The 18,974-nt window shown below is 47.9% G+C and overlaps 1 protein-coding gene across 2 annotated transcripts in view; it reads left to right on the plus strand.

The window, feature by feature from the left end:
• TBC1D22A (TBC1 domain family member 22A) overlaps nt 1–18,974 on the plus strand; it is a 311,485-nt gene that overhangs the window by 260,139 nt on the left and 32,372 nt on the right. For both annotated transcript variants that reach the window (XM_067698424.1, XM_067698423.1), the window contains exon 12: nt 18,708–18,803. In XM_067698424.1, coding sequence (XP_067554525.1) covers nt 18,708–18,803 — 96 coding nt within the window. The remainder of the gene's footprint in view (nt 1–18,707; nt 18,804–18,974) is intronic.

Genomic DNA, 18,974 nt, shown 5'->3' on the forward strand with positions numbered 1-18,974 from the left:
GATACCAGAATGAGACAAGGACGTTATAGTAAAAGAAAATTATAAACCAATACCTTAATTAACAAAGTTGCAGAAATCTTTGACAGAGCATTAGCAAATCGAATCAGTAAATTATAAAAATAACAGTACAGGGCTTCCCTGGTGGCGCAGTGGTTGAGAGTCCGCCTGCTGATGCAGGGGACATGGATTCGTGCCCCGGTCTGGGAGGATCCCACATGCCGCAGAGCGGCTGGGCCCGTGAGCCATGGCCACTGAGCCTGCGTGTCCAGAGCCTGTGCTCTGCAACGGGAGAGGCCACAGCAGTGAGAGGCCCGCATACTGCAAAAAATAATAATAGTAATAATAATAACAGTACATCACGATCAAGGGGATTTATCTCAAGCATGCAAGGTTGGTTTAACATTCAAAAATAATTCAATGTAGGGCTTCCCTGGTGGCGCAGTGGTTGAGAGTCTGCCTGGCAATGCAGGGGACACGGGTTCGTGCCCCGGTCCAGGAGGATCCCACGTGCCCCGGAGCGTCTGGGCCCGTGAGCCATGGCCGCTGAGACTGTGCGTCCGGAGCCTGTGCTCCGCAACGGGAGAGGCCACAACAGTGTGAGGCCCGCGTACCACACACACACAAAAAAATTCAATGTAATTGATCCCAGTAACAGAATAAGGGGGAAAACTATAAGATCATGTCAAAAGATACAGAAAAAGCATTTGATAATTTAGCACCCACTCATGAAGAGAACTCTCAGTAAACTGTAGATAGAAGGAAGCTTCCTCATGATAAAAGGCGTCCAGAAACTACAGCTTACGTCACGTTTAATGGTAAAGCTATCAGATGCTTTCCCCGTAAGTTGAGAACAAGTCAGAGATATTTGCTCTCACCACTTCTATTCAATATTATACATGAAGGTCTAGCCAGGACAATCAGGAATGAAAATGAAATAAAAATTATAATGATTGGAAAGTAAAAAGTTAACTGTCCTTATTGATTACATATGTAGAAAATCCTAGAGTCTGACAAAAAAAAAAAAAAAGAAGAACAAGAACTAATAAAGATGCTGGATACAGGTTAATATGCAAAAATCAATTGTATATTTATTAGCAATGAAAAATGAGAAGATGAAATTTAGAGACCAATATCATTTATACTGACATGAAATTCATAGCAAAAATACAATTTTAACTGAAGATACTTAAGATTTTTACACTAAAAATTGCAAAGCATTGCTCAGAGAAATTGAAATACTTGGTGAGATAGACACCATGTTTATAAGTTGAAAGACTTAATATTAAAATATTAATTCTCCGCAAATTGATCTGTAGAGCCAATGCACTCCCAATCGTATTCTACCAAAAGCTTTTCTGTAGAAACTAACTAGTTTATTCTGAAATGTATATGGAAATACAAAGGACCCAAGATTGCAAGCCTTACATCTTGTTAAAGAAGAACTGAGATGGACAGCTTAAAGTCTGATTTCAAGGTGGACCGTAAGCCGCAGTAATCAAGACGGTGTGATGTTGACGTAGGACTGAATAGTAGATTAATGGAACCGGCTGAAGTCCAGAACGGTTAAGAGGCACTGGGAGGAAGTATTTGTTATACACGTATTTGACAAAGGACTCCTATCCAGGGTATATACAAATTCCTGTAGCTCAATATTACAAAGACAAATAGCTCAATTAAAAATTGGACAGAAGACTCAGACATTTCACCAAAGTAGATGAACAGCCAATAAACACTTGAGAAAATACTCAACATCATTAGTCATCAGAGCAGGCCAAAGTAGACCACAGTGAGAGACCACCATACACGCACCACAATGGCTAAAATCAGTCACCCCCAAAGGGCTCTGTCCTCAGGGTCAGGCTGCTTAGCAATAGCTCCCGCCCTGCCCCAGGACCCTCGTGCCAAGCTGTGTGTGTGTGTGTGTGTGTGCGCGCGTGCGTGTGTGTGTGCGCACGTGCGCACCCGTGCACGCCTGTTACCAGGGAGGGTTTAAGGACCCTCTGCGTAAGTTTGAAAGTCAGAATATCACACTTTACGGAGGACTGAGGATGTGGAGCAGTAACAACCATCATACACGCTGGAGGGGCCGGTCGGGGGGAGTGTAAACTAGTAAAAAACACTTCATAAAATCATTTGGCTTTTCCTAGGAAAGTTGAGGAGATGCATTCTTCTCCACCCAGTATTCCACTCCTGGGTTATATGTACTCAGAGCTGCGCTGTCACTAGCCACATGTGGCCGTTTAGTTAGAATTTAAAGAACTGAAAAATGTAGTTCCCCAGTCCTATAGGCCAGCTTTCAAGTATCAGGACCCCGCTGCGGCTGGCGGCTGCCGATTGGACAGCACAGACGTAAGACGTTCCCATCGTGGCAGAACTCCACACGGCACGGTGGTTCTCAAAGTGTGGTCCTGGGTCAGCAGCAGCGGCAGCGCTGGGGAGCTCGTCAGACACGCAGGTTGTCGGGCCCGGTCCCAAAGCAGCCCTGGATCAGATGTGCTGGCGGGGTGGGGCTCCGAGTGGTTCTGGAGCACACAGCGGTCTGAGAACCAGTCCTCTAGAGAGACTCTTACAAACGTGCACGAGGATCCCAGCAGTGCTGATTTGTAAGAGCCAGAAATGGAGACGAGCCTAAAGACCCGTCGGCAGTGGTGTGGATGAAGAAACTGTGGCGTGTCAGCGAGGCACGGAAGGTAGTCATGGTCTGCGGCAGCATGAAGTGACAGGCGTGTATTTCAGGGCCGTCGTGTTGAATGAAATAGAAGTCCTCCAGCCATACATACCTTGAACTACATTTATCTAAAATTCAGATCCAGAAGGAAACGACTGTGGTGCAAAGATACAGGAAGCCAAGGAAGTGATAAACACACAGCTGGGGACACTGTGTACCTTGGAAGGGTTGGAATCTCAGGGAAAGGGCTGGGCTGGCTTTGGAGAAGGTTACCCCGTGAGAGGTTAGTTTTCTTCTTAAACAGTGGATAGTAAGCCGAAGGATTCTGGTTCTGTTGGTAAGCTTTTACTCCCATATATGTAAAAGATATTTGGCGTTAACTCAGTATTTACTTAAACAATTTAAAAATAGTAAAACATCAAAGTATTTATAGCTGGCCGTGAATTGAGTTTTTCCAAAAAGTAAAATTGAGCACCAAAACTCTTATTTTAAATACCCACAGATTCAATGAATGTTTCATTCATGTAAAATCTTAAAATATATTTGTCAGATTTTGTTTGAATTTTCCTTCTTAGCATTTATTCCTCCTTTTGGGACATAAAAGGATTAGAAATAAAGTGCTGGCCAAAGCTCTCCCGTTCGACCTCGAGCAGAAGCAAAATAGGAATGATAATATTAAGATTAAAAAGACTAAAGGAAATTGTATTGAGTTAATTAAAGACAGCCATTTTATTGTAGTAAAACAATATTAAATATATATGTCCCAAGTCACGGAGATAAGAAAACATAAAGCCAGAATCTGATAGAAAGATTACAGTGGTAATGGAGAACTTTAGTTCTTTCTTATCAGTGTATGAATTATCAAACAGAAAAAAAATAATGGCCAAGGATCTGAACAGTATAATTTTCATGGTCAAATTAATATTTATTCACCAGGAACCCAGATGGGAGAGAGATGGGAGAATAGCTGGACTCTGTTTAGAAAAGGTCACACCAGCATCTGCATCCATGCACACGGATACACTGCATCCTGCGTCCACATACCTGTGCGCTGGTGAATGTGCAAAGCAAAGGAGTCTTCATTTAAACGGTGAAGCTAAAATCGTGTTCCAGGTTAAAAATGTTCAGCCCACCAGCGCCCACTACACGCCTCGGCTCAGTAGCCCGTGTGGAATATCTGATGACCGTGATGTGTCCATTGAGCTCGTGCCGTCAGCTGTGTGAGCCGCACGGGGTCCAGGCCAGGGGGTCGATCAGTGTTCCTTTTCTTGCAGATTAGAAGGGTAGCCCCTAACTGTGTAGGGGAAACATGGGGTCTCTTTGTATTATTTCTTGCAACTGAACGTGGATCTCCAGTTATCTCGGCAAAAGGTTCAATGAGAAAACAACAGTGTAGGCCCTTGTCCCTCTGTACTGCTAGTATACATGCAGCGATATTGGTTATCCAGCGCCCACCGAAGGTGAGCCGTCAGCCGGTAGTGACTGACCCGTAAGCTGATAAGAAAGGTGGGCAGCCAGTGGTGAGGTGAGAACAGAGCTGCAGCGGGTCGAAAGCAGGGCCCAGGAAGGATGCATACAAGGGCTATTTGTTGTTCTCTTGCCAACAACACAGGCTCTTCCCTGTTGGCCCAGGAGCCATCCGAAAGTTAAGCTGGAGAAAATAGAAAATGCCATTTCCACAGGGCCTATCCTTTGTAGCACTGTTTGTAACGGTGAAAGGCCCGAAGCCCCACAGATGTCTGTCAGCACAGGGCTGGCTGACTAAACTGACGCTCCCAGGGGTTGGTGCACCCCACAGGGGTGAGGAGGGCTGAGGGGGCTTTCTACGCGTGGCTGGGGGCGTCTTGGCTGTACTGTTTGCTGGGAGGGGCAAGGCACAGACAGCATGCGTGGGTGCCCTCACTTGTTGGTTGGGAGTGTATGAGCAGACACGCAGACACACACGGACGGACAGACACACACACACCTTTTCCTGAGTGCACACATGTTTACTTATATTATAAACAAAAGTCAGTGAAAGGGTAAACCAGAACCTAGTGGAAAAGGTGTGGTCTTCGTGGGGAGGATGGGTGGTGTGGAGAGACAGGGATGCAGCCCGACTTCTCCAAATGCACCCTGTTTGAGGTTTTTACTGTGGAATCATGTGTTGCTTTTCATAAGTGTAAAACCAAACTAAACCTAAGCAAGTGGGCCTTAAAAAGCAAGCACAAAATTAAAAGGTAAAACATGAACCTAACTCTATATTGAGTTGGTGGCCTAATCACACAGGGCAAAATTACTTTGAATAGACTCCTGAGCAACTTGCGTGCACAGTCCCAGTAGCATATATTTCAAGCACAAAAAGAATTGCAAAAAAATTTTAGAACTCTACTCAGTAATCACATTGTTAGTAATAACATTAGTGCTATCTTGAAACTATTGTTAATATACACACATTACACATAAATACATACATTAGGGTAAAGCAAATAGTAATTATGATAATGTTACAGGAACTAAGATTTTTAACCTAAAAGAGAATCAAGCATAAAATCAAAGAAGGAAAAACGCTATAATCTTAAATATGATTTAAGGCTCAGTGTGAACCTGCGATGTATTCACTTCTCCTTAAAAGAAATAAAACCACATCTTCTAGCTTCCTCCACTGAAAAGTATTGGGTCCAGTGATCAGCCCGGTGTAAATGAGCACCTGTGGAGTCTCCACCATTTCCCGTGAAAGGAACCAGGGCTCCTTAGGAGAAGGCGCAGTCCCAGGTCTAGGGCAGGAAATGTTCCAGATGACTCTGGAGCACCTCATCATAAAGAAAGAAAGGGGCCTCTTAGAGGCTTCTGGGGTCACGTCAGAAGCCCAATTTAAAGGGGTCAGAAAGGGGAAAATTGAACATCAGGAAGAATTATGAAGGCAGTGGATTAAAATAAACCAAATATGTTAATTTACTATGAATTCATCGTGATTTCTAAATTAAACCCTCACCAGCTCAGCATCACCTGATAAACAAAAGGAACGATTCAAGCAAGTATTGTGCTCTTCTGGCAATCAGATAGTTTTTGAGGAGAAGTTATTCCTTACAGAAAAAAAGCGGATATAAATGCAGAGGGAAGGAAGGAATCACATTGTCACCCTAATCGTATAACAGCTTAAGGACTCTCCCCAGTGGCGTTGAAAATCTTCAGAGGTGGCTGGCAGGGAACTTTCTAACGCATGGATCCGTCTGGCAAAACCTGGACCCGCTAATCAGTCATAGTGTCGTGAAGGAGAGACGCAGAAGCCACGAGCCTGATGGGAAGCATGAAGGGTGCGCTGCTCCATCAGTTCCCGCAAAACAGAACTGCATCCGACTCCGCCCCAGCTTCAGGGTCTAAGCCCAAGCTCACAGGACATCCTGGGGAAGGGGACACAGGTGCCACTCGCCAGCCGGAGCCCGAGTGGGAAACACCCACGGAACAGGTGACATGCTTTTCATGGATGACTTGTGATGACGGGGATTTCCTTAGAGTATTCCCACAGCATGTGGGCGGCGTGGGGATTGGGTAGGAGGTGAAACAGGTTTGGCCACATGTGATCGTTGTGGACCCTGAAGAATGGGTACATGGGCTCCTTTATTCTGTGCTTTCTAGTTTGGGGAGTTTTTGAAAAGTCTTATTATAAAATGTTTTTAGAAATCACTCTGAAGGCCTGGCCTGGGGGAGGGAGTTTGGAAGGAACAAGCCCTGAAAGGATGTAGAGTGGTCCTGTAGTCATGGCGGCGGGACCACTGGACACGACACGGGGACAGTCGCATCGTGTCAGACTCTTTCTCATTTCTTAGTTTGCGCGGTGTCTGTGTAATTTTCCTTGTTTTAGCTCACAGGAAATTCTTTTCTCTGTTGTCAATGTTTTCTGCTAAATCTGGGCATTCCCTAGAGAATGGCTATTAGGCGAATGTGGATTCTTTTTGTTCAAATTAGTTTCAAAGCAATAACAGTCCTAGTCACAGCCTTATTTACAAGGGGGCTGATATAAATCTTGACTCAAGGTTGGTGGTCTGAGGATGTTCACTCATCGGGAGGCAACGAGCTTAGTCCGTAACTTGGGACTTGACATTCATTCACTCGGTATTTTGATCATTTTCCAAATACCGGCTGTGCGTGGAAACAGTGCGCGAGCTGCTGGGGGAGGCCCAGGCAGAGGGAAGGCAGGTCCTCGTCCCCAGAAGCTCACAACCCGAGTGGTTCTCGGATTTCACTTTGTGTGACAGCCTCTTGGGAGCTGGTTAAGAATGAAGGGTCCAGGCCCGTGACCAAGAGATTGAGATTCTGCTTCTGCTTCACGCTGAGAGTGGACATCTGTTGGTCCATCTGAGTCAGCCTCATCCACCCGACGGGCTCCAAGGCACGTCTGATGCCAAGCCCTGAGCTGGCATGAAGGGCACAGGTGATGGGAGGCCCGCGGGGAGCTCCACGTCAGCCGGGGGTGTCTGGGGACCAGCCAAGCTCGCGCCCTCTCGTTTCAGACAGTATCATCGGTGGAGGGTGTGCGTGGCCCCCGTGAACCTCCACCACCACCGTCTGCCTCCCGCGTACTCCCCTGGCTGAGTAACTTTGGGGAACGCCAGTCAAGGAGATGGAAAAGCTAACATCTTGGCTCAAGTCAGTGTCCTTTGTTGCTTTGTTGTAGCAAATGAGTGATCTTTCCCCCGTCCAGGCAGACACGGGGCCTGCAGGGGCCTCTACAGGCCACGAGGTCCTCTGCTCTCAGAATCCTCCTCGTTCGTTTACTACCAGAGTGAGGCTTTACAGAGAACCTCTCGTGAGGCTGATGGCCGTGTGGGCGAGTGGACAGAGGCAGGCATCCAGAAACGACCCTTCTGGGAGTGGACTCGTGGCCCTCGCCCCCTCGGGGTCCCACCCTCGCAGTGCAAACCCTGGAGCCTGTCCCGCCGTCCGAGGCCTGAGAAGGTGTCTGGCTCAGCCCTCCCTTTCCATCGAGGAGACTGAGGTTTGTTTGGAGCTAAGCTGTCTGTCCGTCTTTAAACAAGTTTCACACTCGTGCTCACCATGAGATACGCAGCGGGGTGTCGGCCTCATTCTCTGACCCTGTCCGGGCACAGGGCTTTGCGCTGTGCACCTAGACACGTCACCCTGGCCTTCCCGGAGCTCGCCCCGAGAGTAGACACGCGCTCTGCGCTCCTAGACGAGCACTTGGCAGCCGAGGCAGCACGGGAGCTGGGACCAGGTCAGCTGCCCTCTCCAGGAGGACAGAGGGGTCCCTGTGGGCCGGTGTCTGCGCAGAGGGCGGGGGTACCGGAGCGGGCTGCACACGCGTGTCCTGGTGTACCGTGGGGACATGGCACTGAGCACAGGAGGGAGGCTGCACAGCCCTCCAAGTCAGCCAAGAGAGGCCGCAGGGGAGGCAGCCGGGGAGGTGCGGGCAGAGGCAGGGGCCTTTGGAGGAGGAGCCTCAGGAGAGAGTCGGGGAGGAGGCCAGGGCCGGAGCTGCAGCGGAGATGGGGGCGGTGAGGGGGGGACCCAGCTCCCGAGCACACGCTCGCCACACAGGCAGGGTGTGCCACTGGAGCTCTCCCGGTACCAGCCTGTGGACGGGCACGTGTGCAGGCCTGCCCGTCCTCACAGGGCTGTGGACAGACAATGGGCTTGTTCACCGAGAGCTGCAGCTCACTCTGCCCTTTCTGCTCTCTTGGCTCAGTCTGGTCTACAGAGAGAACTGAAGCTTTGAGTTATTAACTGGTGAGATGTCATTTCTTACTTCAAGGAAAAAATAATCGGGACCCACAGCAGGATCTTCTTCCTTTTAATTTGCCAGGAACATCCTTGACAAACTTTAAACAACAGTAGGGATTATCAGGTTGGACAGGGTAGCAAAAATGCCTGTAAGGGGGTGCCCATAGTCCAGACCGTGATTCATGGTCTCACAAAGATGCCAGGCCATCAGGGATGCAATGTTTAAATTTGGGAAATGGGAGGGGCCGTAAGAAGGACAGCTGAGGTCAGTGACAATGTGGTGCTGGCTCTGGCCCCCGCAGTTCTCCAGAGCTTGTATAATTCACGAAGTTTCGACAGAGCAGCATTCAAAGGATGCCTTTGATTTCATCCATAAAGGAGCCAGGCATGTGCAGGCAACGCAGCACTTGTGAACTTGTGGTGTGAGCACCCCCTCGCCTGATGTCTCTTGGAGGTGACGAGCGGCCCGTGCTCCGGGGGGGGCCGAGTGGCACACAGTCTGCTCCAGGCGCACGTGCTGGGGGAATGTGTGTCTGTCCTGAGGCCTGTGCCAGCGTATTTAAATCAAAGCCATTGTTTGTTTGGCTCTTAACTGGTTTTCGCTGATGTGCCTTGTCTGCATTTAAGGATCAACTTCTCCCTTATGGCTCTGTGAGCCGTAGGAGCTTGTTGTTTCTGTTGTTGATTAATTGAATACCTAAACCAGTCGTTCGTCAGTTAAAAGGACCTAGCAACACAGCACTGTAGAGTCCCTTTCAGAATTGAAGATCGACCGTGATCTGGGTGATGGTTAATTGTGTGTCAAGCAGGCTGGGCCACAATACCCAGCTATTTGGTCAGATATTATTCTGGATGTTTCTGCGAAGGTGTTGCTGGATGAGATTAACATTTACATTGGTGGACTCTGAATAAAGCAGATTGCCCTCCGTCACATGGGTGGGCCTCGTCTAATCAGCTGAAGGCCTGAATGAAACAAAGGCCAGCCTCCCGTGAGCAAGAAGCAGTTCTGCCTCCAGGAGGCCTTTGCAGTTCAGCTGCAGCACAGCTCTTCCCTGGGCCTGCAGCCTGCTGGGCTTCTCCAAGCTTCTGTAGTCAGTCTCTTTATGCGTGTGTGTGTGTGTGTGTGTGTGTATACACATATATATGTATATATATAAATGTGTGTGTCCTGTTGTCCCAACACACACACATCCTTTTGGTGCTGTTTTTCCAGAGAACCCTGATACATCATCAGCAAAGGAATAAACAGTTATTAGGAATGTAAAAGAATATTTCAGTATTCTTCGTTACCTTATGCTTTTTCCGGCTTTAGAATGTTCACTTCAGTTGGGAATTGCTGACACATCAGAGCGACAGCAGGTGGTCTCCCTTTCCCAGACCAGCCCTCCCTGTTGGATGAGCTCCCAACCAGTGACTCCCGGAATGAAGTGGACTGGCCGTGACCTTTGTCATGTAGCCATTTGGAGTGTTCTCAGACGTGGACAGACACATGCCTGAATGATCTGGCGAGAGCTAATAGATCAGTCGCTCTGAGGCCGCTGGACGAGCACCAGCTCACTCATGCCTCAGGATCTGGCTCCGTGATGAAATGTGATTTACAGTCCCATTAGCAGCCCGGGCCCCAAACATGAGGGTGTTGGCGTGAATTTTAAGATGGCCGTGCTCTGCATTCCTGGTAGGTAATTGTGTAATGCACTGGCCTGGTGATGAATATTTCAAAGGAAATCATAGCAAAGATTTTGCTTGCACAGCTGAAGTTGGTGCACTCGGATCCGCACAAAGAATGGGAAACAATTCCTGTCGTTTGAATGGCCTCGGAAATCCATCTACATAAATACATGTACACAGGAAAGCCTCCTGTGCCAGAAGGCCATTCGGTTTTATTTCAGTGCCAAAAATTATAAGCAAAGTTTAATGATGGGATTAAAGGTGAACAGTTGTTCCTTTTATCACAGTTTCTCTATAAAAGACAGAAGGAAAGCTGTTTCTTTGCCCGATTGCCTGCGTTTTGAAAAGTGTACTCCACATGTAAGTCATTTGCATTTAGTTAATCGTGTAGTCATTTCAAACTTTCGTTTTGTCATTTTATAAGCAAAACTAGATCCACTGTGGAACCTGACATGCAGTTTGAAGAAAACTCATGTTAGGAGCGCCCGGGTTTATCTTCCGCCTCTGGCCAGCAGCTGGAGGAGAGGGGAGAGGCCGGGTTGCCCCCAGGGACAGCTCTTCTGCATTAAGTTCTCGTCCTCTGAGCTTCTGTCAAAAATCAAGCCTTCTCTGTAAGAGTGTAAACATGCCAACAGCCCCGCTGGTTTAAGGGCAGGGGAAAGAGTCTCAGAAGGAAGGTCAAAGGGAAGACGGAGGGCAGTTAGGGGCTGCCCCCCGCCCCCTGTGCCTGTGGCCCTGGGAGGAGACATGAGCAGGGGTTGCCCAAGGTCATGGAGGTCAGAATCCACCTGAGGCCACAGTCTGAGTGACAGCGAGGTGGCTGGGGCCAGACAGGTGCCCCAGGCTGGGCTGGAGCCACAGGAATTAGTGGTCCCTCACCCAGTGACCCCAGAAAAGAGCATTGCAATTTAGTCCCCAGTCTGTTTCTTTTATTTCAATTATAAAAAGCCTCTTTTTAAAAAAAAAAAACTTTATTGGAGTATAGTTGATTTAAAATGTTGTTAGTTTCTGCTGTACAGCAAAGTGAATCAGTTACACATATACATATATCCACTCTTTTAGATTCTTTTCCCATATAGGTCATTTCAGAGTACTGAGTAGAGTTCCCTGTGCTGTACAGTAAGTAGGTCCTTATTAGTTATCTAAATTTTAAAAAGTCTTAAGTATACAGAAAGTGTAGCTAATAATCCAGTGAATGCCTGTGTACTTACTACACAGCTCTGTCAAATCTGACAGTTCGTTCTTCATTTTTGTTTCAGATAATTTATTACTTATTTAAAAATTAAATTTCACATTTGTCATTGAAGCTTCCTTCCTTATTCTCCAGAGGTGACCACTACATTGAAATTGGTTTTTATGATTTCTAAACGTGCTTTTTTTTCATCTTCACCACATACATATATATCTATAAACAATAGTTATGATCTTGATGATATTCTGAAACTTTCTGTAAACGGCGTCACACTTAAGTATTCTTCTGTGACCTGCTTCTTGTGTTCAGCTTTATATTTTAATGCTTTTTCATGTTGATGGGTGTAGCTGTCTTTCATTTATTTTCACTCTTTATAGTTTCGCACTGTATGAATATGTTATAATTTATCCAATCTCCTGTTGAAAGGCGTGAGCTGTTTCTAAGTTTTTTGCAGTTACAAACAGCGCTCAATCCTAACGTTCTTGTGTGTGTCTCCTTATACCCTGGTGTAGGAGATGCTCTGTTTAGGACAGGCCTTTTCTGGGTTACAGGATGCAAACATCTAGATATTACCAGGCTCTTCACAGCAGGTGCATCCCCCCACCGCTCCGCCCGGCATGCCCACATCCTCTCCTATACTCTGCAGTCCTCCCAATTTCTAGGCTTTGCCCATTTGAAAAACAAGAACTGACATCTTTCTTTTACCTGCCTTGCTCTGCACATCCCTGATTACCAGTGAGTATAAGCAGCTTTTCCTATTTTTACTGACCACTTGAGGTCTGTTCACATCCTTGGCCCATTTTTTTAATTAGGTAGTTTGTCTTTTTCTTATTGATTCTTAGGAGGATTAAAAAATATGTGTGTGGGCTTCCCTGGTGGTGCAGTGGTTGAGAGTCCGCCTGCCGATGCAGGGGACACGGGTTCGTGCCGCAGTCTGGGAAGATCCCACATGCCGCGGAGCGGCTGGGCCCGTGAGCCATGGCCGCTGAGCCTGCGCGTCCGGAGCCTGTGCTCCGCAACGGGAGAGGCCACGGCAGTGAGAGGCCCGCGTACCGCAAAAAAAAAAAAAAAAAAGTGTGTGTGTGTGTGTGTGTATGTATACACACACACACACACATACCGGATACTGGATACAGTCCTTTGTCAGTCATATATGCACTGCAGATATCCTTTGCTAGTCTGTGCCTTATACCTTTACCTTAATTATAGTGCCTTTGTCAAACATAAGTTTTAAATTTTTGTGTTGTCAGATTTACTGATTTTTTTAAAAATTGATGCCTGCGCTCTTAAGGTTTTGCCTTGCAGGTTGCTTTGTAATCCACCTTGAATTGGGGCATATGTGTGGCATGAGGTAGGGACCTAATTTTACTTTCTCCATATGGATAGCCAGTTATTTCAGTATCATTTATCAAATAATCCATCCTTCCCCAGCTGGTCCGCCTACCCTGTCTGCCAAAGACAAATACCCACATTACCACAGGCCCGTGCCTGGGGTCTCTGCTCGCCTGGCCCACCTGTCCTAGGCCCAGATCACATGGTCTTCATCAGTCTCACAGAACGTCTTGGGAGTGGATGTAGATCTTCCCCTTATCTGGCCATCTGTGGGGTTGTCTTGCTATTCTTGGCCCTTTGCTCTTCAACATCAACCTTCGAATATGCTTCATGTTCCACAAAAAAACATGGTTGGAATTTTTATTAGAAATACATTGATTTATAAATTACAATGGAAGGCAGTTGACATCTTTTCAGGTTTGAAAGTTTTGTCCATTAACCCGGTGCATCTTCCTGTTTATTAGGTTTCCTTTGATGTCTTTCAGAGAACTTGAGCGTCTCTCCCACGGCTGTCTTGCACTTATTTGGTGTGATGCATTCTTGGGTGCTTCCACCTCTCCCCCAGGGAACACCCTACAGGGATGGGCCCCACACACCCAAAGGCTGCCCACCTGCCTGCAGTCCTGGCCTGTCAGGGTGTCCTTTCCTCTCCTCCGTCTGCCCTGGGAGGGGCTCTGAGTGCCGGGGGTCCCCTGCAGTGACGTGGGCATCCATCATCCTGCTGCCTTCTCTTTGGAGCGGGGATTGGGTTTGCTGTCTGGTTTGCTAGACACAGTTGATTGGAGGTAATAAAAATCTTAAGACCTGAGATTTCAGATGTCTGATCCGACTGGAGTGGGATTGGGGCTTTTAGATGGTCATTTTCAAGTGCATCTGGGGTCTAATGTGAATTGTCTTTTCCTCAGCTAGAGAGATTGATGATTTTCTAAAAAGGGCGTTTGTTATAGGACCGGTGTTTCTCTTTGACCCCCCGAGTCCCCAGCCTCAGAACCCCGAGGGTGAGCTTTTTAGGAGGAGACTCTGCTAACAGGCTTGTTCTTCAGAGGTGATGGGCTGCCACGAAGGCAGAAGGCCTGCTTGTTGTCCTGGTGTACCGCTGAGTGGCCTTTCCAGCTCTCTGGCCTCCTTTCCCTCCCAAGTCGTCTGGAGCCTGGGGAGATGGGAGACAAGGATTTGCAGCCTGGGCCCTGTGCGGTGGCGGCTGGAAGGCCTGGACTGGAGGGCCAGGCACCTCCCTAGAGCCTGCTCTGAAATGGCCGCAGCGCTGTGCTTCCCGGGGGTCGGCGCCGTGGTCATCCAGCAGTGGCCGCTGCCCAGGGGGCTTCCCGAAGGCACATCCTCTTCCCTTGGAGAGCTCTCTGTGTGCTCGCCGGCTCCTCCCTGGGTTTGTTTGGAAACGGCGGGTCCACGTGGCTGATTCTGCACCAGTCGGGAAGGTCCCGATTGCACGTGTCAGATCCCAAAGACGATGGAGGCCCCCATCCCGAGTGGGCACGGGTGGCAGGCCCTGCGATGTGCGGGCGTCCGCCGCGGAGAGCCTGCCTCCTAGGCTCATCTCATCCGGGCAGCGATGGCGACGTTTATTGTCCAGGTTAAGCTTCATTAAAGCAGAAGCCCAGTTTCCATTAGGATATGAATGTTTTATTTATTAAATTGCTATTTTAATATAATTTACCAAGTCATCGAAGACAAATAATCCACTTAAGCGAAGCTGTAAAACTCCATTTTCCCCGAATGCTGTGTTCCTGTGATCGCGTGGCTTATACTGCACTCCGCTCACCAGCTGGGGGTACATCATGGGGACGCAGGATTCACAGCCCGACCTCCTGAATTCCCAGTGAGGATGGGTCCCAGGGCTGGCCTGAGGCTGACCTCTGCGCTCCCCGGTTAAATAAAGGTTGTTAAGCAAATTAAGAGCCCCCTCCGTCACAGGATACAGGGAAGGCTGCTGGTGTATTTCTCAAAAACGTAACTGCAAAGGAAGAGAGACTATGGTATAGGAGAAATCTGGAGAAAATGTAAATGGAGAGAGATAAGGGAGCAACATCCAAGCAGGCCTTCCCCCAGGGGCACCTGCCAGTTAATTGCCAGGGCCTTCTGCCTGGTTGCAATGAGCCTCAGGCAGGAGACAAACCTGGAGCCTGTCCAGGGACTGAACAGGGGCTGCTGTTCGCCTTTCTTGGCCTTGGCCATGGAAGTTAAGGGAAAAGGAAGGAAAACACCTCCCTTCGGAACATCTGACCACAGTCCTGCATTCACATGAGTTTGGAGTCCCGATTCATGTTACTTGTCTTACAGAATTTCAAGCTGAAAATTTAGTTGAAAGTAGACGGGATAATAGTGCCCTTAGGCTCTGGCAGAAGCAAGCACAAAGTTGTTCTTCCCCAAAGAAGACCATTTTTGATACACGCCTCAAAGAATTCCAACAGATAAAAGTTCCAAGGAACGTGTCGACGCAAAATTAATAGTCAATCTAAGAAAGAAATGGAGAATTTTATTCGAGCCAACCCGAGGATAATAACCTGGGAGACAGTCTTTCAGAAGCTCTGAGGACTGTTCCTCCGGTTAGAAGTTAAAGCATAGTTGTATACATTTTCGAGAGAAGGAGTAATACTCCATCAAAGGACGTATTGACAGTTTACATAGTCCAGATCTGCACGCACAAGGCGAGTAGTAGGTCATCCTGACCCCTTACAGGATTAAGAAACGTTATCTCCTAAGGAGTTCCCTTGCTGGTGCCAGGAGAAAATTGCTGTCTGTGACGGAGCAGGCATGCCCGTGTCCTTTGGGAGGTCTGGGTCATGGGTAGCATAGGTGCACAGTGCACACTAAAGAGGGGTAGTGGCCCAGACTGGCAGAGAGAATTTTATGTTAAAACATTTCTTGTCCCGCCTTAAAAATAATTTTATTTCATCAAACGTAAGCTCCAAGAGGGGGAAAATCACTAAAGTACAAGGAGGCAGGCCACTAAGAGCAGGACTCAGCAGAGAAAACAAACGGCAAGGAAGAGATCTACAAAGACTACAGACTTTAAAGTGATCTGAGATGTGCTAGAAAATAAGTTTAACATGTTTAAAGTGATAAAAAGGAACACAGTGGATGAAAAAGGAGGAGGAAAGGGAAACTCGTGAGTTACAAAGCAGGTCTGAGAAGAGAAGCAAGTCTCAAATTTAATGGGTGAGTTAAACAGGAATTGTGATACAGTTGAAGAGTTGACTCGTAAACTGGAGGAAAGATTTGAAGAAAATAATTCTCCCAGACAAAGAGATGGAACATATAAAAAGAGAGGTTAAGTGAAATGGAGAGCAGAGTGAAAAGACCTTACACCTGCCTAACCTGGGTTCTGAGAAAATGCAGAGAATGGCAGGGGGCAGATGGATGTTTGATAGGAGATAATGGATGATAGTTTTCCAAAACTGATGAAAGCAGCCCATTCTCAGGATACCTCTAGCAGAATAAATATTATAAGGAAAATGCAAAACATCCAAGACAAAGAGGTATCTCAAAAGCAGCCAGAAAGAAAAGTGTGATTTCCTACAAGGGAATGACAAACAGATTGATAGCTTTAAACAGTGGAGGCCAAAAGATGTCATTTTTAACATCTTTAAAAGTAATAACCAACAGTTCTATCTTTCAAGAATGAGAATGAAATAAAGACATTTTTAGACGACAGCTGAAAGGGTTTACTGCCCAAAGACCTCTCATTAGAGGATCTTCTAAAGGTTGCATTTCAAGAAGGATAATGATTTTAGAAGAAATGTCTAGATGCTGCAAATGCAGCAGAGGTTCAAAGAAAAATAGAATATTATGAACAACCTTGTAGGTGGCAAATTCCTACAAAAAGATAAGTTTTCAAAAATTTTAAAAAGTCTGAAGTGTTTTATAATCATATGGAAATTGAATCAGGAATACAGCCTTTCCACAAAGAAGACCTCATGCCCAGCCCATTTCTAGCCAACTTTCGAAGGACAGGTATCTCGGTCTCGTACAGACTCTGAGAAGAGGAGGAGGAAAGAGACAAACACAATCTTCATGATTAAAGTAGACAAGGATGGTTCTAGAAGGGAACATGAGAGGCCAGTTTTCTGTAAGTGTGAGAGCAGAAATCCTAAATGAAAGATCAGCAAACAGGGCCGAGCTGTGATTAAAAAATATACCTTACTGTGACCAAATTGAGTTTACAGGGAATGCAAGGTTGGTTCAACATTAAAGAAACTCTGATACTAATGTAATTCACCACGTTCACAGATTAAAGGAAAACAATCTTATTGTCTCAGTTGATTCAGGAAAAGCATCTGATGAAATTCTGTAACCATCCATAAGAACTCTAGTAAATTAGGAATAGGAGGGCACCGACCTAACCCGCTACGCGTTATCTACACAAAGTTCTAGTGTGAGACAGCTTCCTTCTCCGACACGTAAGGTGCAGAGCAGTGGTCGGGTCGCTGTTAAGTCAGGAAGCAGAAGGCGAGGATGCCGCCACACTGCAGCAGCTCTGCTCAACATGCTGATGCCAGTTCGGCCAGCCCAGGGCAGTGGGATGCAGAAGCACGCTCCCGTCTCTGGCTTTTCTCCTCAGCACCCTCTAACACTCCAGGCAGTGTGACCTGCCAGTGACCTCCATGTGGCTAAACCCAGTGGTCAGTCACCTCCCCGGGCTCGTGTTACCTGACCCTCTGGCAGCACCTCACACTCCTCCCAGCTCCCTGCTCGTTCCGTTAGGCCCTCAGTGTAAACTTGTGGCCTGGACCGTGGGGCCATCCTCTTGCACTTGTAACAGGGAAGAGCCAATTCTGACTACATGTTGCATCTGTTTCTTTTACTTTAACCTTTGTTTTCCGCTGCTTTTGTTCACTAAAAGGATACTGTCTGTACACAGCGGCCTGCCTTGGGGAACCCTGCCCCCTGAATGTTAAACCAAAGTGCCTTTGTTCAGGGAAACATCCGGACCCTGTTCCACCTGTGGATGGCTGGCTACAAGAAAGAAGAAATCGACACATCCCCTCCCTGAGGCTGGCCATTATTCCAGGGGTTATTTGCAAAACTTACGGCCCTTTCACTTTACTTCTCATCTCCTCCTCCTCTCCGTGCTATAAAAGAAACTGGCATCCAAACCCCGATAAGATGGTTTTACAAAGACACTAGTCCGCCATCTCGGTCTGCTGGCTTTCCAAATAAAGTCCTATTCCCTGCCTCAGCACCTCGTCTCCGATGTATTGGCCTGTCGTGCGGCGAGCAGAGCCAGCTTGGACTCGGTAACACGCCCTAGACTCATCTGTCCCACTGCCTGCCTGACAGCTCCACTCGGGGCCTATCAGGTGCGTGTCCACAGGACAGACTCACAACCTTCCCATCAACACACTTTCTCCCGCACCCTTTCCCACAAACCTTTCCTCCTCTTAGGAAACGACGGCTTCCTCTTTGCGCTTGTTCAGGCCAAGGACGTTGGTGTTATCCTTGGTTCCTCTTCGTCTCCTACCCCATAGTCCCGCATTCATCAGCTATTTTGTTGGCTCAGCCGTCAGACCATCTAGCATCTGACCTCTTTTCACAGCTGTGCTGCACCCCCTTGTCCCAACTCACTAACAAGTTGGGATTTTATGATTTCCGTAGTCTTCTATCCCATCTCCCTGGGTCTGCCTCTCCCCACCCTGCCCACTCCCAGGTCTGTCCCGGCAGCGCGGGGAGCAGCGAGGAGGGGTGCAGGTGACCACTCGGGGGGAACCCGCGGCATCCTCGCTGCCCCACGCTTCCGGTCAGCGTCGTTTCCGGGCGGTGCCCGGGCTGGACGCCTGCTCTGCTCTTGCCTTTCGTTCAGGGCTGAGTGATCGGCCTCTGTGGGGAAAACGGGTCCCTTCTCACGCGGTGCAAGAATGGGGGCCCCTCGGACTGGCCTTTTATCGTTGCTGCCCATCATCCGTGCAAGAAAGCAAACGAGCACCCGGTCGCCGGGCACATCCGCTGTGTCCCGCTGCCCGATTAGAGAGAAAGTTGTCCTTATTTTAATGAGATGAGAATTAGAAGCGGAGGCCTTGAGTCAAAAAGCGAGCAGGCCAGCCCCGCTCTGTGTCCCCAGCCGGCCTGTCTGGGCTGCACGCTGACCTTCTCGGCTGTTCTCTCTTGCAGTCGGAACCTGAGGGCTTCGCGCATTTCCACCTGTACGTGTGTGCTGCTTTTCTCGTGAGATGGAGGAAAGAAATACTGGAAGAAAGAGATTTTCAAGTAAGTAAATGCCTTTTCAGAAGAACCCGAGTGTGATTTCCTGCTGGGAGAGAGGTGTATTAGATTTCGTTCACAGGGTTATTTGTGGAGGAGCTTGGAGACGGGCTGCCTGAGGTCACCGCTGACCTGCTGCCTGAGACTCCACGGCCGAGGGCACAGATCACGTGGGGC

Source organism: Pseudorca crassidens, chromosome 11 (genome assembly GCF_039906515.1).
Source record: "Pseudorca crassidens isolate mPseCra1 chromosome 11, mPseCra1.hap1, whole genome shotgun sequence".
NCBI classification, from domain to species: domain Eukaryota; kingdom Metazoa; phylum Chordata; class Mammalia; order Artiodactyla; family Delphinidae; genus Pseudorca; species Pseudorca crassidens.